Genomic DNA, 25,971 nt, shown 5'->3' on the forward strand with positions numbered 1-25,971 from the left:
GTGGAAGGCTTTAAATAAGGTGTCGAAGGGCAAAACAGAAATTTTTTGCCGAGATTTGCAATCAACCGCCAAGGGTGGGGGTTGCTTGATCAATCGACGACCTTAAGCAACCGCCCCCTAGTACTTTTCAATACTTGCGTTTTACTTTCTAATTGATCCCTAGGTCTATTACAACCTTAACCAACATGTAGACAACTCTTACCTCGCTTATGGATATCTTCCAACTTGACCTTTCTCACACTGAATATTCACCTACTGAAACCATTTGGGCTTTGACTAGATATTATTTCAATTCTAATTAAGGCAGGTTCCTCACCAACTTCATCCAAATCCATGGATTATGGGGCCAAAACATGAGCTTCGATTTGGATGGTCCACAACTTCTTCAGACTAGAGCTTCAAGTACTCGGACTTGCAATTCGAGTTTCCGGTTATGAAAATATGGGGTTATTATAGAGACCACTTACTTGTTGTGGAGATTTCAACTTGTGCCCCTATTAAAGACATACGAGCTATATGTCATCATGGATGGCTCTTTAGTATGCCCACCCACCACCATCCCTGTAACCACTCCCTATTCCAATGGTGTGCCTATAACAATCTCTCAACCGAATCTAGATTATCAGAAGTGTTTCCAGGACCAACTTTTCATATACTAGCTCGTTGCATCTCTATCCGATGTGTGGTTACAGCTTGAATGCACCTATGCAACCTCCTTTCTGCTCACATAATGCAACTCAATCTTCAACTCCAAAATATGAAACGAGGTAACAATTTTATTCATGATCACCTTCTTTGCATTAAGACCACTAGAAATCAATTTGGGGCACTGAGTAAGGTCATTTTTTATGATGACTTATGCCTTCATGTTTTAAATGGATTGGGCCTAATTACTCGAACTTTGTTACCTCCATCACCACTTGTGGCTTTCCCATAACCTATGCTGAACTATGAGGAATGTTGCTAACACAAGAGATTCGTCTAAAGGATGAATTTTTATATAATTCCCTTCAACCGATGGCCAGCCTGACACATGCAAATTATAGTGGTGTTTGTCCTCCACTCAATGCTTATTGTGAATGTACTACTCACAAAGGCTGACTTTACTATCAGATATCCAATGCATCTCGTTGTTCCAACAATGCTCCACCGATTCTTATTCCACTGATGGTTACAAACAACAACAGCCTCACATCTTATGCCAAATTTGTGATCGGTTAGGACATAAAGCCCATGCTTGCTATCAATGATATAATCATGCTTATCAAGGTACTGCTAGTATTCCCCCTTCAGTGAATGTTTCTGAATTTTCTAATGGTCCTATTACAGATGAGAATTGGAATGTTGAATTTGGAACTACAAACCATACCATCAATGCTTTGAGAATCTCATACTGCACAACCTTAGTTTGGAGCGGAACAAGTTTAACTTGGTAATGGAACAAGGCTGCCAATAACTCACAATGGTAACATCTGTATTTGCACATCTTTATCTTCAGTGCATCTTCATAAAGTCAATGTACCAACCATTCAGAAGAACGTGCCATTGATCACTCAATTCACTCATAGTAACAATGCTGTTTTTGTGTTTCATCCTAATGTGCTTTATGAGATTATTTAACCATGAACTACGGAATTTGCCAACGGATTGTACCATTGTGCAAATTTAAGATACATTTTGGAATGTCTTTGCCAATTTTATATATTCTTGGGGTGTCTATGTTTTTCGTTGTTCATTTTGGGGTGTCCTTGAAATTTCCCCTTTTTTGAAAAAATTTGAAGGATGCCCCATGATAATTGGGGGAAAAGAATATATATATATATATATATAAACAACCCAAAACTTTGTTAAGTTAATAGTTGCCCCTTTTTTTTGTTTGAGCTGTAAATTAATTAGAGGAAATGACAAATATACCCTTAATTGTATTATTCTATATCTTATAGCATAAATGACAAAAAGAGGAAGAAACAAGATGAAATTTAAGATTCAATTTTACTCACAATAGATCAAGAGCAATATAGGAATTACAAAATTATTCTAAATTTATCTAAACTATGACTTAACAGAATTTACTAATAGATTGTACTTTTGTGCAATTTAAAAGACTTTTTTTTTTGGAGGGGGGGAGGGCAAAGGGGTCATTACCAATTTGACATAGATTTGAAGTGCTGTTGCTTTTTGCCAATTATCTTAGAGTGTCCCAATTTTGAAGTGTCTGTTGCTTTTTCCCAAAAATCTTGGAGTGTCCCTGAGATTTTCCTCTTCTTTATTTTATTATTTATTTTATAATTAACCAGAAAAATGTTTAGCCCACAAGCATCTCTCATTAAAAGGGCACTGTTTAATAAATACAATGTAGATCTCTCTCTCTCTCGCTGACTGCATTTCTCCATGCATGTCAGGGTTTTCTGCCAATAGCCCATTTGGATAACTCAGCTACTCTTCACATTAATGTTCAAGTTTTGCAATCTATTTCAACCACATAAACCACCATAAAACTTCCACTTGGTATTTTCAAATTTTCAACTGTTTCAACTTTACTGGTTTTTCAATCTTTTCTCAGAACCTCATTACTCCACCTGATGTTATGTGCTTGATTTGAAATTTATCACATGAATAGAAGCTAATGTGGACAGCATATACCACTGAGGTTCAATGCTAGCATGGAAGTTACATGAAAGAATCATAATAGTACTTCCTAAGGTTCAACTTCTAATGGTGGCAGCTGTCTGGTGTAGAGACACCCAAAAATACTTCTAAGGCTGCTCAAGACAAGAACCACAAGCATTTTGGTTGGGATTCAGTTTGTCTTGTGAACTGTTTGGTTCATCTGGATCCTTATCTAGGTACATGAGGGTTGGGAAGCAGGAAAGGCCACATGGATCCTGAAGCAGTATTACTTTCCTAAAATTATTCCACAAATCTGAAATGAACAGCTCTTCAAGTGTGAGAAATCATGATTGACAAATTTGATTTAGAAAACCTGAGTAGATGAGAGTCCAGATACAAACTGAAGAAAGCTACAGAAGAAACAGGAGCACCTCTATATATACTATGCCGTATACATTCCTCATCTAACCGTAACTCTAACGCTCCGACAACCTGAAAGCACATGCCACCATGGTGAGAAATGAACACAATTTTTTTCAAACAAAATGCAAATCAATAGATAACAGCATACTTATATATACACACTTATTCATTCACTTATTTTGATTAGGAAGAACAAAAATTTTGCCAGGTGCACTGGTGAAAAGACATCGAAGGAAAGTTGGCATTAGGAACCAAAGAGTGACTCAGTCAATCACCAGGCTTCAACTATACATCAAAAACAGAAGAGCTAGTTATAGTTTCAAATCATCAGAGAATGCAACCATCAGAAGTTACATTCTCATCATATGCGACATGCACTGAAAATTATTAGGGATGACAGACCATGATTATAATACATAGTCAGTCTTTTCTATACTGTATATGGTCATGATTATATACATATATATGTGTCTGATCTCACACTGAGATTAGAGATTCCATTTACCTAGAGAAAAATCAACTACCATGTCATAGGACATTGGTTGGTGATGTTTTTACAATATCAGATTGGGGCTCAAAAAGTTGCCAAGTATACAAGATATCTCGAAACTGTAAAACTGCAGCATTCTAACATTCATGATTTGCAATTTTACACAAAGGATCACATAGTAACAATAAAAAATATGACAGTGCCATTCACAATTTGCCCTTTTGCATAGAAATGGGCAACGACTACACAGATAAAGGCCCCAATTTGCTCTTGACTTTCAGCTTACCATATCATAGACCCTAAAAAGTTGATAGATCTCTCCCTAGCTCCATCAGTTTCAACAAAAAATAGGTGCAATTTAAACAACAGCTAGAGTATTAATAAATATAGATACTGTTTCAAGTTTTCAACCAAAGTAAACAAAAGGGACCTATAGTTTATAGCAAGCACGCCATCCATGCCAAAAACAATCCTTTTTTTTTAATGGCAAAACCAACTGAATCTAAGGAGATAATAGAGTTGTAGTATTTCACTTATGTAGGAAAAGCTGTCCTATATTGTTTACACAGGCTGTGTTTGTTTGCTGGAATAAAGGTGAGGTGGGAAAATTCTTGAAAAAAGTGTAGATTTCTTACTTTTCCCTTAAATCCCAAAATGGTAGATTGTTTGGTTGCTAGGGGTGGGAAAGTGAGAGACAAGTTTCTTTGATAGTTTCCTTGAATCAAAGAAACTTGTCTGGTGGGCCAACGAAACTTGTCTGGTGATGTGGCAGCCCAACTTTCCCACCCCAAGCCATTTTAAAACCCCACATATTTGGTGAGACTTTGTGGGAAAGTTGGGAAAAGTAAAAAGTGAGACCCACCAGGATCACTTTTCCACAAAACCCTTTCCTTTCCTTTCCTTCTCCCTCACCCCGCTACACATGGGACCCACATGTTTTTTTTTCCTACCCCTTTTTTCCCACCCCACCTTTGCAAACAAACGCAGCCATAATGAATGAATTTCAAAGCCAGTAACGAGAAAATTCAACTACAAAAGTATCCGGCAAACAAATCTTTACCCCACATGGATATCACTTTTTATGACGAAATTCAACTCACCTATGAGCTATTCTCAACCTTTTCCTTACAAAAATAAATTCCGGCATTGATGACGACGCTGCCGATGTTGAGAGAAAGATTAGAGACGGGGCAAGTGAAAAGCGAGGATTGGTTTAAGATTGGTTTGATCTAAGTTAAGATGAACCCGTTTTAGTTAACCAATTTAAGATGTAATCATAGGGTCCAAAGATCAAATTGTGGAAAATAAAAGAGGACAAGTGGCATTCATAAGTTGGATGGCCTCTTAATTCACGGCCGCAAAGAATGTGAACCCCTAACAATATTACCCTCACCACACTACCCACAACAAATAGAAAAATACAAAAGGCAATATACTAAGGAAACTCTATTGGTGATGACCCACCCCACTTAGAAGAGAACCCACTCAATAGAGAATTCGTTCTCTATTACCCTCACAACCTCAAACGCTCGGTGCATTGTTATGTTTTTTAGGAGAAGAACAACTTTTCTATTTATAGGTGAGAGAAAGATGAGGTTTTATGAAATTTCAATAGGTAAAAAGTTAAACATCACCATTTAAATAGTGTTTTTCACTAAATGATCATTGCTTTGGTTTTAACGATTTGAAAAAGCCTCCCTTTGTTATTATTGATTTGACAATGTTATTCTCAACTTCACCATTTAACTGCCAACCATAGTATGCATTTAATGCATTTTCACAAATTTTCTACATTCCCCCACTTGAAGACTAGTTAAAAAATATTCTTCACAGTTCCATATCGCTAAATGTCACCTTCGATCAAGTAACAAGAAGCCCAATCGAAGTTTTGCACCATATGAACTCCTTCGCAATAGGCTTTTGTCAAAATATCTGCAATGTTGTCGTTGGTATGAATCTTTCGCAAAGATATTCTTCCATCTTCCACCACATCCCGAACAAAGTGATACTTCAAGTCAATGTGTTTCGTCCTAAAGTGAAACATCAAATTTATGGCCAGATGCAATGCACTTTGACTATCACAATGAACGATGATCATCTTCTGCTTGATTCTTAATTCATCAGGCAAATCTCTCTGGCCAAATACCTTCTTTACATGCATTTGTAGCTGGGATGTATTATGCCTCCGTGCAAATAATGCCACCACAATTTGTAACTTCGACATCCAGCTAACTGCGCCATTAGCTAAAGTAAAACAATATCTGGTGGTAGACCTTTGTTTATCACGGTATCCTGCAAAATCTACATCCACAAAACCAACCAATAGTAAATTTTGGCCACTATAACAGATAACCATATCATGGGTACCCTTTAAGTAACAAAGGATCCCCTTCACAATAGTCTAATGATCTTGACTTGATTTTGCCATGTATTTACTAATTGCTCTAACTACTTATGCAATGTCCAGTTTGGTGCACACCATGGCAAATATAAGGCTTCCTTCTGCCAATGCATATGATACTCGAGACATCTCTATCTTCTCCGCTTCTGTGCAATGACTTTGTTCATAAGACAGTTTATAGCCAATAGGAAGTGGGGTATTAACTGGTTTAGCATTCTGCATATTAAAGCAATGCAAAGTCTTTTCAACATAACCCTTTTGAGTTATCAATATCTTCCTATTTTCACAATCAAAGAGTACAGCCATCCTAAGAATATGATTTATGGCACCGAGGTCTTTCATATCAAACTCCCTTGCCAAAGGAGCTTTCAGGTCTACAATACCATCTTTATTGGTACCTGCAACCAGCATGTCATCAATGTCCAACAACAAGATAATGCAACCACCATCACTATGATTGCGAACATAGGCACGATGGTCTACTTCACATCTCTTGAATCCCAAGCTCATAATAAAAGAATCAAATCGCGTGTACCAACATTTGGGCGACTACTTCAAGCCATAAATCGATTTGTTTAGCCAACAAACCAAATCCTTCTTATTCTCTTCAACAAATCCTTAGGGTTGAGTCATATAAATCTCCTCGCAGAAAAGTAGTTTTAACACTCAACTGCTCAAGCTCTAAGTCAAGTACAATCTCTATGCTTAATACAACACAATTGGTCATCAATCGAACAACTGGAGAAAATATTTCGTAAAACAACAAGCCCAAGCGAAGTTCGGAACCATATGAACTTCTCCTTCACAACAGGCTTCATAAAAAACATCTTCAATGTTGTCTTAGGCAGAATACATTGCAGTTACAAATGCATGTAAATAAGGTATTTGGCTAGAGAGATTGCTTGATGAATTTGAAAATCAAGTAGAAGATGATCATTGTTCATTGTGATAGTCAAAGTGCATTGCATCTAGCCGTAAATTCGATGTTTCTATCTAGAACAAAACACATTGACGTGAAATATCACTTTGTTCGAGATGTGGTGGAAGATGGAAGAATATCTTTGCAAAAGATTCATACCAACGAAAACGTTGCAAATATTTTCACAAAGAATATTGCGAAGGAAAGGTTCATATGGTGTAGAACTTTTCTTGGGCTTGTTGTTACCTGATCGAAGGTGACACTTGGCAATATAGAATTGTAAAGATTATTTTTTAACTAGTCTTCAAATGGGAGAATGTTGAAAATTGGTGTGAATGCATTAAATGCATGCTATGGTTGGCAGCTAAATGGTGAAGTCGATAGTAACTTTGTCAAATCGATAATAAAAAGGGAGGCTTTTTCAAATCGTTAAAACCAAAGCATTGATCAAATAGAGACAAACACTATTAATATGTTAATAGACACTATTCAGATGATGACGCTTAACTGTTCACTTGTTGAAATTTCATAAAACCTCATCTTTCTCTCACCTATAAATAGGAAAGTTGTTCTTCCCCTAAAAAACATAACAATGCACTGAGTGTTTGAGGGTGTGAGGGTGTGAGGGTGATAGAGAACGAATTCTCTATTGAGTGGGTTCTCTTCTAAGTGGGGTGGGTCATCACCAATAGAGTTCCCTTAGTATATGGCCTTTTGTATTTTTCTATTATTGTGGGTAGTGTGGTGACGGTAATATTGTTAGAGTGAGATTCTTGTTGAATGGATCCCACATACAGCTGTGCGTGAGGTGTGTCCATTGTAATTTCTCCCTGATTAGTGAATTGGTTCCATGAGAATGTGAGATTTGCCTCGGGGACGTAGGTCATCGTGTCGAACCACGTAAATCGTTATCTTTGCTTCTTTGTTATTTCCACTTCCTATCTTTAACACCATATCAATTTTGTACATATAGATCGATGCGGGATGAATTTCCACCACAAATATTACCCCAAAACAAGTCCTAACTAACCCTTTTCCACCTAGCTGATACCCTCTGAAGATTCCCAGCAGCAAGTAGCTGCTTCCCAACTATTCCCTCCCATGTGTCCTTGCCCTTTAATTCTGCCCTTCACATGGTTGGGTGGAATGATCCCCTTACAACTCGCCCATCCCTATGGTGCCCCTCCACGCTAGTGTCTTAACAGCTAACAAGGAAATCTGCCTTTTGTCTTCTATTCATCTTCCTCTTTGCTTTTGTTTATTGAGAAACATATCAATCAAAAAGTATATCTCTTATATGCTTCCTAATCAATCACGTGGGCCATCATGAATGGTCATTATTCTCTATCATAAACACCTTCCTTAACTAAACACCAGCATCAATAGATATACACTACAAGTTGTCATCTCCAAGACTTCAAAAAATAAATCAATTAAATCATTGTTATGTGGCAGATAATAAAAGTACAATGCTAAGTCTTCCCCAAAATCAGGTGGATCTTTGACATACAATATCGATGGTGTGGAAAACCTTGAAGGGGTGCCTAGAGAGGGGCACGTTTTTCAGAGAATGAATCAGGATTGTAGGCAAGTGACAGGTCTGACCATTATCAATCCTCCGAGCCGCTATCCTACCACACCTCTCCCCCCCCCAACCCCAACCAAAAGAAAGAAACTTTCAAGTGTATATTTTTTCTTGACTCAAACAACTTAAATATTTACAACAACAACAAGCCTTCTCTCAACTCAATGGAGTAAACTAGATGGATTCGGCCCTCCAATCAGCTATTTTTGAGGTTGCACAAGATACAAGGCCCCCGTTGAAGGTAACCATGCCACCTCAAACGACTTTCTTGTAGCTTATCATTTATCGGAGCTACTGTTAGACCGGTTCTAACAGTGATCATTCCTCATCTTATCATTTCTAATTTTGCCACTCATCCATCTTAGCATCCTCATTTCTGCCCACTGCATTTATCTACATGATGCTTCTTAAAAACCCAACACTCTGCACCATGCAACATAGCTAGTTGTATGACTTCCTTATAAAATTTTTCTTTTGAACTTCAAAGGAATATTTCAATGACATAAAACCCCAAACGCACCTCTCCACTTCATCCACCCAATTTTAATTCTTTGGAAAACATCATCCTTTATATCACTTTTCATATTTATGATTGAACCAAGTTACCTAAAAAAATCACTTTGTCGGATCTCCTTCTCATCAAATTTCACCTCCTCATCATTCACCCGCACGACCAAAATTACATGCTAGATATTTCATTTTCGTTTTACTTAGTTTAAAGCCTTTTTATTCTAAAGTTGCTCTCCATGATTCTAACTTGGTAACACCCTATTTGTGTCTCATGTATCAAAACAATATCATTAGAAAAAGGCATACACCAAGGAACCTCATCTTGAAAGTCTTTGGTTAATTCCTCCATTATAGGTGCAAATAGATGTGGCCTTAAAGTGAATTTTGATGTAGCCTAACTGTAATTGGGAATTCACCACCTTATCCCCCCCCCAATTGCTCTTATACTTGTCACTGAACCATCATATATATCTTTAACTATGTCCACATATTTACTTGCAACATTTGGTTTCGCTAGTACTTGCAAATTAATGCTTTAGGGACTCTATTATAAACTTTTTCTAGGTCAACAAAGACCATATGGATACCTTGCCTACATTCTCTTTACCTTTCCATAAGTCTCCTAATGAAGTAAATAGCTCCCACTATAGATCTTCCAGGCATGAAGTCAAATTGGTTCGCTAATGATAGCAGTTATATATTTAGATGCACTAAAATACAAGCTCGCTAATCCCAACTGGGAAATTATCCATCCAATATATATATATTGGCAAGATAGCCTCTCACAATCTCCACTATATCCATTATTTTACAAGTCTCAATCCTTTACTAAGACAAAAAGATTAGTTCTTCTCTTTTCTTTCCTTTTCTTCTTGCTTTCTTTCCTCTCTTTTTTTTATTTTTTTTTATTTTTTAATTTAAAGAAAAGGAGTTTCCCCCAAGACAAAGTATCCATTTTAACTAGATGAAAGGAACTTGGACATAAACTGCTTATGCTAAAAAATGTAACAGCCTGACAACAAAAAGTCTGAAAACAAACAAGAGCAAGAATAATATCCAGAATGAATCCTAATGGCTTCAGTGATGATAACAGAAACAGGATAGCAGCAGTTCACAGCTGAAGTAAGACAATGTCATTCAGCCTATCGCATCATATCTATATAATTGACCAGGTATAAAAGCAATCAACTCTGAATGAGAAGCAATTGATAGGGTCAGATCCTTAACAACAGAAAACATATTGCTGAAATGCATTGTCGCTTTGACATGATATTTAACATAACTAACACTAGCAAAATAAATTTATGAAAATGTTATCAGAGGGATTTCAGACAAATTTATATAAAATATGACCAGAAAGAGGATTTATCTGGCTTTGTTTCATGATATGGTGGCACAGCATCCGAAATCAAAAGAAGAAAAAAAAAAAGAGACAGGAAAAAAACATTTCTTATGAATCCCCATATCAAATAACAGGCTCCATAGAATGTTCAACTTAACCTTACAAATCTGATTTGATTCAGTTGGGTCCACCTGTGGATCAATTTTCTGGTGTTGCTAAACCACCACGATCAGTGTGGCCAAAAAAACCACCATGACCATGGGACACCTTTTTTTAGGTGCTTTTCACTTACTTTATTAACCTGTATATAAATAAAATTCTATCTTATCCTTTCTAAATGTTTTATGTAGTTGGAATGTGACTCCGACCTCTTGCTGATTTGAAGAGTTAATTTACCCACAGTCTTTAGGTAATCCTACTAAGAAAACGTTTTCTAGTTATAGTGAGTACCTAAAACTCGGCCCTGTTTACTAGGGTGTAAGGGTATACCCAACAGATTATGAAATTAAGTGACAACCCATGCTGTTTTTCTTCTGTGGGATTCAGAACCAGTTTGTGCGATTACTATGCTAACTTCAGGACTTGAAATTCTGTTGGTAGGATTCCCACAAGTGCCCAGCAGCAAGTAAAGTGGACTGTTAATCCACCATGTGCAAGTTCAAGTCCTGCCGTACACCTATTTTGCCCAACTTAACTTCTACTTGCAACTTTAGTTTTGGATCAAAAGTTACCTGATTAGCATCCTATATTTGGAAAATTATCCACTGATTTTCTGTCTCTTTGTAAATCTTTTCCTTCTCATATATTTGTTGTGGTTTATTAGTATTGTTGCTCATTGTTTTACCTGACACTGCCCCTCAAAACCCAATCTGTCATAAGCCCACAGCATTGTTAACCATTGGATATACTTGATGCTTACACGTCATACTGGATAGCCTAAGAATAGTTGTTGTCTGGAAACTCACCTCTATCCTAGTTTTAGGATCTTTGCTGGTTTTTGAGATTCAACACATTGGATTTGCACCATCTTTTGAAGAGTTGTTAATGGAAGAAAGAATAGCAAAGAAGAAAACAAGGAGGAACTTATCTCTCTATTTCATACTCGATAGGCTGAGTACAAGCTATTTTAAATTATAAAAGAGACACACTCCAATAAGAAAAAAACTATACTAGGACTGTTATCAACTTAAAATGACTAAAACTGATCCTAAGTATCCTGCCCAAATTAAAAACCTGCTTATGTAAACATAATTACCCCCAATGAAATAACTAAGGAAAAACCCAAATATTGATTAAAATCTCACTGAATCGCCGCTCACATTACCATACCATGAACAGTATCTGAAATTCTTCCTTTCACCAAAAAGCTTCAGCATTGATCACATGCTAGCTGGCTGTTGGCCCACACAAGCAGTTGTTCTTTCCTACAAGTTCTATGGATTTAATATGATCCAGAATATAGGCTGTAAAAAAAATCATGTGATTGGAATTCCATCTCAAATCGTGGTGCATCAGTTGTTCCTTGTCAGTATACTAACTTCAAATCAGTTTTTGAGAATTATCTAAATTTCTGATCTAATGCTACTAAGTTTTGTTGAGTGCTGATTATTTATCACACGATGGGATCCTGGTTATTTTAGTTTCTGAGAATCAAGCCTGTAAGCTTCAGAAATCCATTACTGCTCATGTATATGAGTCAAATCACCAAAAATTGTTGAATTCATGACACTCCTAAGATCATGCTGTTCATTGTGCTGATCAAGTAACCAAAGACCTCCTAAACTGATCTCTGGATTGCCCTATCCCTCCAACCCTCTGGACTAGAGGAAGCTTCCCGGACCCCGGCCTCCCGCCACACCACCAAATCCTCAAGCCTCTCCACAAGCGGCAGACCGGGCACCGAGGGACTCCCCCCCCCCCGCAGGCAGACCAGGCACCGAGGGACCCCCCCCCCCCGCACACAGACACCCGCACCCCAAGCCCCCACGAACCACCGAGGACAGGACCCGCCCCCCACCCAGCCACACAAGGGAACCCCCGCCCACACCCCCGCCAAGACACAGGGCCCCCAACCCAAAACCCACCCGGCCGCGGAACGGCGCCCCCCCCCCCGGCCCAGACAACCACCGGCACGCCCACCCGGAGAGCCCAAACCACGCCCCCCAACCTAGACCCACCCCAACCCCGCAAACCCAAACCGACCGCGGACCGGACCGAGGACAGAGCAACCCCGCCCCCCCGCCGGAGAAAAACCCGCCAGGCCCCACCCCGCGCCAGGGGATCGGACCGGCGGAGAGAACACGGGCCCCAAGCGACCGGGAGGAAGCGCCAGGGCAAGACCACACGGGGGAGCAGAACTAAGGGTGACCAAACCGCCCGACGAGGAACGCGAAGAGACGGCAGACCATAGCACCCACCCCGGGGATCCCAAGGAAGGCCAAATCTCCGGGCCCAACCCCAAACACCTCCCCGACCCGCTGGTCGCCTGTAGTTCGTTGTTTGTTTAACATCATTATTTATTCATCCAAAAAAAAAAAAGTAACCAAAGACCTCGGAGCCTAAAATTAAATTGCAAGAACAACCAACACAATGGTGACAGTGTGACGTAGGAAGCATTTCACTGTGATGTGATTGAAGTTGCAAGAAAGGCAGACATAAATGGCAAGTTTACAGTTCAAGTCAGGTTCATGGTCAACCAGAAGCAGGTAATTTTTTGGCAAGTGGAACAACATTCACAAGAACCCAATAATTAATCTCCATGGAGTCAACTTTCTCAAATCCATTTGGTCAACAAATTTATGACTTGTCTATCTTTTCATCTCCTCTTTCATTCGTATTTTGGTTGGTGGTTTGAAGGGGTCCAAGTGGAGGACGCTACTGGCCATACCAAGTTTTGTCTTTTTGATCACTTAGTCTGAGTAAATTCAGATAGACACAGGTTCAACGCATCTTGCTCAAGCTGACCCCTAAAAAATGGCCAAACTCTAAAACAACAATAGAGTAAATTAAGCTTTTCCTGTGATGGGATAATCACAGAACAAAACTTTGACAAGTCTTCCAAAGCATATCTAGGCAAAAATTCAAAGATTACATATTCAAATTTTGGGATTCAGAGTTAAAAATTTCCTATGGTATTAATACCAGAACAGATAGATATGTAAGTTTCACCAATTTATGCCTTACATGCATTAGCGAAACTGAATGAAATTGTAGCCTGAATTTTGGTTGATCTTATCATATCATACAATCATACACTATACAATAAAATAAAAGTACAAATTGCCTTTTTTGGTAATACTTATTCACTGGACACAAATATCCTCCTAAATATTTTTGTCACCAAATATAACACTCCAAAATGTGTCTACTCCAGCAGTATAGCATACCTAATTTCATATCACCTTGTGGGAAATGGAACCGACCTCATCCCATACTGCCATTTTTAATCTAATCATTTCCTTCATTAATACAATGAATCACTCCTATCTCTGTTTCTCTTCATAAAAAATTATAGTGGAATGGGAAAGGGAAGAGGACAAGTACATGGCCTCTTTCTTGGCCCACCAACACAGGCTTCCACCAGGACATCAGAGTTTGGTCCTTTCACTCCTAAGACCATACTGTTCTTGTGAATTCTTTATTTGTTCTATATGATGATATTGATGACCCTCGACCTAAACCTATCAATTTCCTTGTTATGAAAAATGAAATATGAAACATAGTTATCAAGGCACTGCGTAGGCAGGGCATCCAAGTTCCTAGGTTACCTGGGTCTGCTCGGCAGGAGCCTTGATTGCCTTGTGGCATCATCTTGTGTCTAGGACCCAAAGGCCTTGGGTCGCCTAGACCCAAGGCATCTACAATCTGAACATTGCTCTAGAATTCATTGTCAATCTCTTGCCTCTGTCTTGTAACCATACAATATTCAACCATTTTGATGACGCATATGATGTTCAGTTTAATTATTGATTGAGGAATCTAAATCATGCCTACATTAGTTCTTTGCAACAATAAAACTACATTTCCACCAAAAGCAACAAGAAGATTTGGAAGAAGTGAGAATACCTTATCTGTCTTTAGAATAAACTTGTGTTGGTTTCATGGTTTTAAAAATGATAAAAGAATTGGCTGCTGATTCCAATTAACTCTAATTCTTAACAACCAAGTTGTGACCGAATAAGGTTGAGATTGGCCAACTCCATGTTAAATCAAATTGGGATCAATAGAAAGTAATCCTAATTCTGGTTCCATTTTTTCTACAACCTTGCCTTATGTGTATTTGGTTTCAAAGTCAGCTATAATCTTTACCACTTTGGAGTCTGGACAGTAAACTCTTAATTCCAGCATACAGTTAATCAGAACCACAACATATTAAATTGTTTCAAATGGGTACCCAAGGAGCCAGTAAAGTTACCCATGTCTGGTTAAGTAGAAGAAGATCACCACCAAGGTGGGTGGGTGATCCTAGAAAAAAAAAAAAAATTCCTGAATTCCCCTTTGACTGTAGGAATTATAGCAAACAGTTCTATTGGTATAGCATTCTTAGAAGGCAGCTCATCATGGTTGTCAAGGCATCCCTAGGTGTACAGGCCTTTCCTTGGCTCCTAGCGATAGTTTGCCTTGAAGATTCTTCCTGATTTATTTTGATTTATCATTTTTTTAACTCGTTAACATGCTTATATTCGTGATAATCCAAGATCTGTAACCTGTAACTGAAACCAAGTAGAGAGAATAGATGGAGAGAAGGAGATATGTGAGAACATGGAGATAGAGTAATGCAGTCATGATTAATATGTGACTAACTGGGAGCCGATATCCAGGATCTGGGATAAACTGATAAGCTCAATAGTTCAAAACTAGGGTTCCTAGGATTGAAGATACGGTTAGCTCATTACCCTAAAAACAATGTTACGGTTAGATTTTGTTGATGGAGGAGAGTCTATCAACGAAGGTTTGCTGTTGTTTGGAAGGTGGGGTGTTGCTGAAATTGAAAAGACAGCAAATTAGGGTTTGATGTATAGCTTTGTAATAGGATTATAGGAATATGGGGCAAGGCTGTTTACCTGGAGCAGAACAGGCCATTTGCTCCAAATATAGAAGCAAGGATGGCTAGTATGACCTAAGCGGATTTGGGGTTTCCCAGGAAGGAACCAAATTGGGATTTTAGAGTGTTGGCTGATCAGAATTGAACCGTTTTGGGATTTAATGTTGAAGGGATGGAAGGTGGTGCAGATTTGATTTGGGGCGGTATTGATAGTGGGAAATGGGTTCTGAAGATTTTGAACCATGGGGAAACAAGAAAATGCTGAAGAAGAGGGGGTGGGAGATGAGGACTGTGAGAATGAAAAGAAGAATTGGACGTTGGCTGATTCAACCTACACCTTGAAAAAAGGATCAGCAGAGCTAGTCTATAGATCTGTTGTCATTAGTAGCCTTGAAGCAGCAGAGAATTCCAGCAACAAAAACAAGCTTCAGAAAATTTGATCGGTGGTGGACTTGAGGAGAAGTGTAAAATTTGATGGAGATGTACAGGGAATTAGAATCACCAATTCAAGATGCAGCAATGCTAAAAACAGAAGTCTTCTTCATCAAATCATGGGCTCAAGCCGCTTAATGAAACAAAAGACATCTATATTTATAGCAACAACAGCAGAGATCAACTGTGCTTGATTGTGGCATACATATCATCCAGATTCAATCTTTGATTTTTTCCATGCTAACAAGTGATTGCATGGATTCAGGTGAGTGCAAGGATACTTGGAACTTGGAAGCCAATCAACATTAGTGTAAGGCGACAACAATTGCTAATCACCACTATGTAGCTCTTCCTCTCTTCCTCCTGAAATTGCAGAACTGGATGATGGTGCTCCGGTGATCCTTTTCCTTGTTCCGGTGTCTTGTTCTCCTTCCCTGCTGCTTCGCCATGTCCATTAGCGTCCCCCCTTCATCCTCCCATCCCTCCCCCCCTCCTAGTAACCCATCGCTAGCCTCTGCCTCTTCCTCTCTTCCTCCTGGCAGAGAGACCCCAAAGAAGACCCAGCCCCCTGGATGGGAAGCCAGATAGCACAGGGCCTGGTCTGGCCATATGGGCCCGGAAAAGGAAGAAGGAAGGAAGACTAGGGAGAGAAAACGAAACCGAAGGAGAGGGGTGGGAAAGCAAAAACGGAAAGGGGAAGAGGGCAACGGCCCCCGGAGGAAGGAGTGAGGAGGGGATGGGGGAGAGAAGAAAGAGAAGCGAGAGGATGGGAAACAGAGCAAACCCCCTTAATCACAGAAGAGAAAGGTTGAAAACAAACCAAGAGAGGATGAGAGGGGAGGGGGAGAGGTTGGATGCGTGAAAAAGGAGGGAGAATGCGAGAGGCCAGAAGGAAAGGGAGCACGAGGAGAAGTTCCGGAAGAAAGAAGGAAAACGGAAGGGACGAGAGGGTGATAGAGGGAGGAAGAAGAAGAGGAAGGAAAAGAAAGAAAAGAAAAAAAGAAGCAGAAAGGAAGAGCAGAGGGAGAGGAAAGGAAAAAGGGGGAAAAGAAAGGGGGGGGCAGAAAGGAGGAAAGAAGAAAGGGAACCAAGGAGAACTAAGAAAGAAAAAAGGAAAAAGAAAAGAGAAGAAAGAAGAAAAGAAAAAAAAAAAAGAGAAAGAGAAGAAAAGGAAAGCAGGAGTGGGGAAGAGAGAAACAGACAGAGGAATAGGGAGGAGAGGAGGATGTGATAGGAAGGAGGGAGGAAGAAGGAAGCAAGATAGGATGAAGGGGAAGAAACCCACAAAAGAAAGGGAGAAAAAAGGGAAAAGAGGAGGAGGGAAAGGAGCCGAGTCAAAATGGCAAAGGGGCCCGGAGGGCTGGGGGGGGGGAAAATGTGGGAGAGAGGGTGGGGGGGAGTGGGGGATGATCAAGCCGAGGATGGGAGGGGAGAGAGAGAGCGAGGGGAGGCAATGGCACACTGAACGAGGGAAGAAAGAAGGGAAACCCAGGGGGGAGAGGAGAATCTTGGGAAGAAGGGAGAAAAAAACTAGTAGGAACGGGAGCTCGAAGGACTGGAGAAGAGGAGTGGTCTTCTCCAGAAAGTCCAAAGGAAAAAGGAGGGAGAAGAGAAAGGAGGAAAATCCAGCCGAGAGGGAGGATCAAGAAGAAGAGGGAACCCATTCTCTATGATAAAAAGCCCAGAAAGTGACCACCCCCCCGAAAAGGCGGGGATGGAGATGGGACGAGGATTACAAGATGTTGATGATTCAACCTGCTCTCCTCCATTAACAAAAGTCACAAAAGGGGGCCTCCAGAGACTCTGAATGTCATTACAAATACAAAGAGAAGAATAAGAAGGCAGGGTGAGTAACCAAGATCATTGGTGAGATTGGATAATATTTGGCGAAAGTCGGGCGAAGGTCACCCACGGCGCTGAAAGTTGATCTAAAGGGATACGGGATAAGGAGGTCGGAGACGATGTATTGGAGAGATGATCTCCCTACACACAAGGGCTATTTTCGAGTGGGAAGGGGTTCCACCTTTTCTCCCTGCCGAGGTTCTGCATAACAACAGGAGCACCAACTCTCCCATCAAGTGATCCTAAACTACTCATCTTGCCGGACGACCATGAATTCTCAAGGGACCACAACTATCTCACCATTGTCTCCTCTTTTCCACATTGAACTCTCGCCTCCGTGTCAATCTCGAATCTACTATTTTCCTCTCGGAGTCTCGGACCCACTGGCTTCCCTCTTACTCTGGTTTTAGCCTGGCTCCTCCTGACTATCTGGCCTCCCCTCATCCCGGTAGGCTCACCGCCACCACCGTGCTCCTATGCTTGACCATATTAGGAAAAAGCTTCAACTTTGGAAAGGAAAGCTTTATCCTTGCGAGGTCGAGTCGTGCTCATCCAATCGTTCTCAATCTTCATACTTGTACGGAACGGTATTTTTCTATCCGAAATCCATTATCCATTCCATGGAATCCTCTTCGTGCATTCCTTTGGAAAGGCCAAGAATCTTCCCGATTCCTTCACCCCCATCGCTGGGACTCGTTTGTCGTCCCAAACCGAGGGGGCCTCGGGATCCGCCGCATTCTCGATGTTAATATGGCCTGTCTTTTGAAACTCATCCGGAAGATTGTATCTAAGCAAGACTCTATCCGGGTCTCGTGGGTATACCTTACCTTCTCAAGCAAGACTCCTTTTGGACGTTTCATGTCCCTCCAATCCGTCCCGGATTTGGAGGAAGCTCCTCTCCTCCGTCCCCGAGCCTCACAGCAATATCACCAAATCTCGCTTGGAAATTCCATCCATTTTTGGCTCGACCCCGGCATCCGTTGGGCGTTCTCTATTCCCTCCTTGGCCCTCGCGCTGTCTATGAGACTCGTATCCCCAAATTGGCCACCCTTGATGCCTTCATCTCCAATGGGTCATGGTCCCCTCTTCCCCACCCCAGCCTAGCCCCCGTTTGGAATGCCCTCCCCCCATCCTTAGTCGGTCGTGCGACGCTACCATTTGGTCCCCTTCCACCACTAAGTCTTTACCAGCCCTCGCTCGGAACCGCCGCCCACACCACGACCCCGTCCCTTGGTCCCGGTTGGTTTGGTTCAAAGGTAACATTCCCCGCCATTCCCTTACACTATGGAGAGCCCTTAACCTTGCCCTCCTACCCAATCATCCTATCAGCCCCATATCCAAGCCACCCCAAACGTTCTCTTTGTTGGAACGCGGAGGACATTGACCACCTTTTTCTCCGCCCCCTTTCCCGATCCCCGGATCGAGCCACGCATCCATCCGGCCCCGCCAGACGTCTCATGGTTTTGCTCGGGATTGGTCATGGTTCTTGAGAAATTTTGCTGGTCAAACTATATGCGATCGCATTGGCAAGTTAGTTTTCAGTGCCACCATCCATCATCTCTGGTGGGAGCGAAACATTAGAAGATGGACTTCCAAATCTCGCTCTATTGACTTGATTTGGAGTGCCATCTACTTTGATGTATCATCTAGAGTGATGTCCATCCCCCATCCCCCGGTGTTTGACTCTCCCAGAAATAGGCTTATTGTTAGCTTCTGGGGTCTCAGCTCTACCTTTTCCACCCCAGATATAGGTTAACTGTTAGTCTCTGGGGTCTCTGTTCTTTGCCCTTGAGCTCCTTGCTCCTTTGTGCTTGTATATTGCTAGTTGTTTTTTAATATAATTAGTTATTCATCCAAAAAAAAAAACAGCAGACATAAAGCTTAGACACAAACTGTGACTAAAAATAGGAACAAGCATTCAAAATCTTTTATGGATTCATAATTAGGACTCACTTCAGGTCCTATCCAGATAACTAGAAAAATAATAATGATCTAAAAAATGAAGTAAAGCTTAAAGAACATAAACCTAGGCCAGCGATTTTGGTGCGTCCTCCCTACACCTACTCTAAAGCCAATAGTTCTGGTGTAGGGAGAAATCCCTATACCTGAGGCTATTTTTTAGGCAGCCAAACTATATCATAGAGAGCAGGAAAATAGACTGTATAAACATTACTTCCACCACCATCCATCACATCTGATTTGTTATGTTCAGATTACAATTATGAAAACAAGCTCTTATTTAACCAAATCTAAATCCTAATGATAATAGAATATTGCTCTTAATTAACAAGATAGCTTAAAACCGAAAAACCTCACAGAAAGAACTCCAGTCAGGTAGCAATATCATCCCTAGCACATAAATCAGCAGCAGCATCTTAGATAATAATCCTTGTGTCAAATAAATCCATTCAGCAACGAGCAAAATAAGCATTAGTGAACACTAACACGATCCACCAAATCATAGCAGCAACAATAATATGCAAATCACTTCTTAATGAGTAGGCAGTAAATTAGAATCTTCCTAAAAAAAAGACAAAAGTGTCACAACCATTAACTACATCCTAAGTGTGGCAGGTAGTCGATAGTAATCTAAAAGGAGAGGGAGTATAAGTTATGCTTTCGTATACAAATAACATGAACATACACATTACATCCACGTAGAATGATACAAAACATCCACATTCACCATACTGAACAGAAGGAGATAGTATTCATGTTTCATCTTAGTTCAGGAGGAAACCAGAAGACAAGAACACCACAGCAAAGTTAACTCAACCAGAAGAATGAACTTGAATAGAGATGTAGCAAAATTCCAGAAAACCAACAATTGACCTCAAGATACCACAATTAATATAAAACTCAGCATGAGGAAGACAGAATTAATAAAAGATCCTTTCGAAGAACAAAAGTAAGACTGAAACGAAATATACCTGAGCTAACGTTTGGCAACTTGCCATCTTCAGGTTCTCTCAACCACTATCTAACCCATTGATCTGATAACTCCAGCTAGCGTGTCATAACCTCCCATTAGCATTCTGTACTCTAAAACTAATGTAATAACATAATAGACACCTATAACAGAAAAGAAGTTGGACAGCCATATACCCTCTGATATTCATGGTTATCAATCATTATAACAACAACAACAAAGCTATTAGCAAAAGTTTGACCAAATTGAGAACCAAGAAATCTGATGACTTAGCAGTTCCATTTTGAAACTGAACATATCCAGAAACAATGCCCCCATTATTGCCTGTAAGAGGAGTCCTATTAGGTCCAGCAATATCCTTGCATGATCCCATCTTTGCTCCAGCCTGCCAAATTCCATACAGGGGGACCTCAATAAGATTTTGTAAATAGCATAATATTCATGGCAGCACTGGAAATAGGAAGTTCTCCACTACCACAGATATCTTATGGACCTAAATCAACCCATAAACAGACATTTACATTTTGGATGGCAACAATCATTAATCAAGTTAAGATGTGCCCCATATAGTGGCAGAGGAAAGGGAGTAAGACAAGTTCCTGCACCCTTACACCATAAAGCACAGAATGGAATAGGATCCTCCAAATGGCACTTAAACATAATCATTCATTTATGTATTAAGGATACCTGACAAGCAGCAACAGTGCTACAACCACATAATGTCTGGCCATTCATTCTGTCCAAAGCATCAAAAACACCTCCACCATCACTTCTCTGCAAACCACTAGGACTATTAGGAGTTTTTATTTGCATGTATTTAAAATAAATGTTCCTTCTCTACGAAATAGTATTGATACCATGTAATAGTTAACGGCCAGAAAATTAGGCATCACATTTGCAGCTGCCTTGTAACAAGTAGCAACCATCTCTGTCAGAGAGGTTGAATGTTCTTTGCAGGCTTCAGCCTCAACTGGGAATGTAGGGAAGTAGTTCTGTAGAAACAGAGATGAACTTCTTGAATTGAGTGCCGGCGATTCCTTTCGGTGTGGACATGAGCCTTTTACGACACCCCCATCTCCAGCTGAAATCAACATACTACAATATGTCACCATATAAAAGCTGCAGGCATCAATACTTTCTAACCCATAAAGTGGTCGTACTTACGTTCATTTTCCACCATGTACCTCCACTGGTAAGCGATTCCTTCATAAACTTCCTTTGAAGGGTCAGAGGTGAAAACCAGAAGCCGGTGATTTTGAGCAACCATGTCAGTCACAGTGGGCCAATCCTCACCTTTTACAGGCATTTTTGAGACAGGAAACCAATAGTTGACCAACCCGGCATCAGTAAACAATTTTGTCAACCCTTTGGGAGAATGCACATAGTCTTCAATGATAATGGTAACAATCTCTGAAGGGTTCTCACTCAAGAATGCTTCTACTTCCTTCAAAGTGTTGATTGCAGGTTCCTGAACAAACAACTCAGCAAGGCAACATCGTAAGACTAGTTAAAAAAACAAACAACCCAACTCATTCTCAGATAATTCTACACAATAAAATAAGACAGAATGAGTGGTTTTAGATTACAAAGGCAGTGAAGTTGTAGCATTGTCCTCGCATCGAATGGCAGAGCCAGATATCATTCTCGAAGTCGTACATATCTAACATCAACCCTCTCACCCCGTTCTGAGGAAGACCAATTATATGAATTTCTAGTCAATTTCTATAGAAAATGAGATTGAAATATTTAAAAGAGAGAGATACCAACAAGCAAAAATAAGGGGTAGGGAACAGAGAAGAACCCACTACCAGTAGAACTTGAACTTCAGCTACTAATGTAACATACCCTCAACTGATTTGTAACGGAGTCTTCCTGATTATAAAAAGTGATCCGCTGGACACCAAGCAGCGGTGGAGCATCAACAATGGAGAACGAATTGTGGGTCACCAGCCATGTGTACTTGTTAAACGGCATATCCTTTATCTGCCTCACCCAGTACGAGTAACTAAGATTTGACGCCATTAATATTTTAAAGCGATAATTCAAGCACCAAAAGTGTAAATAAAACTTACATAAGATGTGGGTTGTGTAGCTTGGCCTCTGGTGCAGACGGGTTGATTCTTCCCCAAAGCAGGACAATTGCCACAATAAAGGCCGGAAACACAGTCGGTGGGCAACGAGCACGAGTCGAGCAGCTGAGAATTTGAGTTATAAGAGTAAATCGACCCAACAAGCACTTAAAAATGGTATTGAAGTAAGATTTAAAGCTTTTTCTTTTTTAAGTTATTCTGAATTAACAAACCTGGCAATTCCCATTAGAGCAAGCATTAGAACGGAAGAGGAAAGTTGAGATCAGGAACAGAAGCAGAAACCCTTCTGCTGGCGCTCCACATTTCTCTTTACAAAACATAGGATGAGATGATGCAGAGCCCAGAGAGGCCCGAGCGCTGATGAAATCTAGAGAGTAAAAGCAAAATTAGAGCTGCAAGCAAGTGTTTTTTGTACTCTGTAAGCGGGCTTTAACTTTTCATTTTCTTGTCTCTTCGCCCCCTTTTTTTTTTCTTTTTTTTTTTTGTTTCCCTTTCTCGTTCTTTGATTAAAGCATTTTAGTATTAAAATTCTTCTATTGCTTTTCACATGGGTGGGGTATCAAAGGTTAGATGTCCTGGAGGGAAGGGATTTAACACGTAAACTGCTTCATCTCTGATGATTTCTGTTGATCTCTGTTCAAGATAGATGCTCGAAGCACGGAAACAGGGATGATTAGAAGCTTTGCACGAATAGATAGACTTGTGGCGCAAAGGAAGTGTCAACATGTAAAGCAAATACGACGGTTAAGATTCCAACCAAAATCTTAGTTTAGGAACTAGGACCACTCAACTCACCCAACGGAACTCTTTTAATTAGATTAAGTTTTTCAAAGTTTTTACTACCCAAAAAGAAAAAGGTTTGTCAAACTTATCAATGAAGAAGTGAGATACTTTGCAGGTAAAAGCTTCCATGAAATTTCAGATGACTTTCAACTTTCCAAAGGCTTGACCAATGATTGTGGCTGCTACGAGTTGAAGGATGGATCTAACGAGGCTCTTCTATGGATGCATTGAGCTAACCACTTTTTTTTCATTAGTAAAGATTCATTCTAACCACCACAGATTGGCTTCCTGGAGATTAAATGGCCTTTGGGGCCAGGGAGTTGAGCAACAGAGTTATGATCCCTCGGAAGAAAATAAAAAGAACAAGATTCAAAGGTAAAGGACAAGTAATAGATGTCCTCTAAAACATTCTTAACTGTGTAGGAATCTGATTTTCACCATTAATCATTCGAAGCAAAGACTGGCAGTCACTTTCAACTTGGAGCCGATCAATAACTGCCTAAAGTAAGCCTTCTCTCACTACAATAGCCTATGATAGGAGTAGCGAAAGAAAAAGGAAAGAGAAACATCTACTAAAACTCCCAACCTCGCTGCCTCTTAAGATAAAACCAATTCCCCCATTGGAGTGTTGCAGTGTAGTATCTGTGTTAAGCTTGAGAACACCTGGAGGGGGAGAAGACCAATGCTGAATTATAGAAGAGACATTGCTGCCCTGTTCTAGTAGAAGAGCTAACTATAGTCCTCAAACACCTGCCTTGATTCCTATAATATTTCCAATATAGAGCCTTTGATCCCTTTAAAGATCAACTTGTTGCAAGCCTTACACAATGCCCAACTAATGTAAACTGCTAAACCTTGTATCCACTGTTGTCTGTTATATGTTTCTTATCACTCCCACCCGAGTCAGAGTAGTAATGAAACATGGGAGAGAATGAGAATCTTGGGGTGATGAAAAGCCAAATGCAGATAAGAACCATACTACTTGGGCAAAATTACAGTCCAAGAGAAATATGGCTAATATTATCATCCTCCTCCACACCCAAGACAGCAAGTGTTTGACAATTCCCCCCCCCCCCTCTTATTCGGTTTAGTGGTTGTAGCTATACCACTAGATTTAGTGGTTGTAGCTATACCACTAGATTAAGCTTTCCACAAGAAATTTCGGACTTTTGGTGCAGTTGAACATCTCTGGATAGTCCTCCAAACTTATTTTACAATCCTAGGAGAAGTGTGATAACCCCCATGATCCTAAACCTGAAACTCGAATTGCAAGTTTGAGAACCCAAGCATCCAATAGGATGAAATTGTGGGCCATCTGAATTGAAGCCCATGATTTAGCCCTAGAACCCATGACCTAGATGAAAATGGAGATGGTGGTACACTTACCATATTGGGAACCAGAAGAAGATCCAATCAGAATCTAGATGGTTTGGCCAAATGGATATTCAGCTCAAGCAAGACATCGTTCGGGAGATGCCCGTGAGTCAAGTATGAGCCTTGTAGTTGATCCATATGCCTATACCAGTGTTTGGAATCAAATGAGAGGGCAAAACACCCAAGTACAACAAAGTACTGGGAGGCGGTTGATTGGCCAAGCAACTACTAGGTGGTTGATTGGGATTTACCTCTTTAGCCCTTGGCACTTTATTTAAAGCCTCCTAAACCTTATTTTCACATTCTTATAATGCAATAAGCGGCTATGGACTCCTACAGGGTCAAAGAGCATATGTTGGTGAAGGAAAGACCCATTCTTGTTGAGAATCTTGTGGAACATCATTGACTTTTGAATATTATAAGCAAGTAAGTCAATTACTCTCTCATTCCTCTATTCTTCTTCTATTTTGAGAGTGGTTTTCTTGCAAAATCCTCTGCTAGAAGGAGGATTTGATGTGAAAATTAATTAATTACCTATGATCCCGATCAAATCATGCTTGGAGAATAGATCTTATATCCATTTTAATGGCGGATACTTCCAGAGAAAGTTATTAAATTCTAGATCCAAGTCTTATTTAGTTTGTTGTGTTTGCGAAGTTTATAATATTATTTTGGTGATTTAGGGTCATAATCTAAGCCTAGGATCATCCCAAAATCCGTTTATAATGAGAGATCAGAAGTTGGATTTTTGGACTTGTCTATGCAACTAGGGGGTTGCTACGTGTGGTCACTTGACCAACTGACCTGAGCAACCATCTTAAGCAACCAAATGATTCCCATAAGTTGTTTCGATGTTTGGTTTGCTCTGTTTGATTCCTATGCCTAAATGCAGTTACATGAGCATAATTATAAGACCTATTGGGATCTACTAAAGTGCTTAATTGTAAGGAACTGAGTTGTTTCTTAGGTCGTATCCATTGAGACATGTAAGGAAACATTAACATTATACTGGATTATTTAATATATTGATTTCCTTAATATTCTAAGCATGCGTATAATATGTTAGTATGCTATAATTATTGTTTATGCATGATTGTTTACTTTATGTGAATCATTTATAATTAATGATTGTTCTTTACTTTAGTATATGATGTAATATGATGGTGGTGTGGCTTTGACTTGATGAATGCCTAGATT

General features: G+C 40.1%; 1 protein-coding gene across 1 annotated transcript; it reads right to left on the reverse strand.

The window, feature by feature from the left end:
* Positions 1-2,580: 2,580 nt before the first annotated feature.
* On the reverse strand, positions 2,581-23,082 carry LOC149016269 (PLC-like phosphodiesterases superfamily protein). Its single transcript, XM_089157404.1, has 9 exons — positions 22,830-23,082; positions 22,600-22,722; positions 22,373-22,510; positions 22,114-22,212; positions 21,692-21,995; positions 21,385-21,608; positions 21,215-21,301; positions 20,529-20,912; positions 2,581-3,102 (listed from the first exon to the last, which is right to left on the reverse strand). Exons 1-8 carry the CDS (start codon positions 22,935-22,937, stop codon positions 20,730-20,732), a joined length of 1,266 nt encoding a protein of 421 aa, XP_089013530.1. The 5' UTR covers positions 22,938-23,082; the 3' UTR covers positions 2,581-3,102; positions 20,529-20,729.
* Positions 23,083-25,971: the final 2,889 nt, after the last annotated feature.

The sequence above is a fragment of the Hakea prostrata genome, chromosome 5, assembly GCF_041222555.1.
Source record: "Hakea prostrata isolate BN-2017 chromosome 5, UWA_Hpros_2, whole genome shotgun sequence".
NCBI lineage: Eukaryota > Viridiplantae > Streptophyta > Magnoliopsida > Proteales > Proteaceae > Hakea > Hakea prostrata.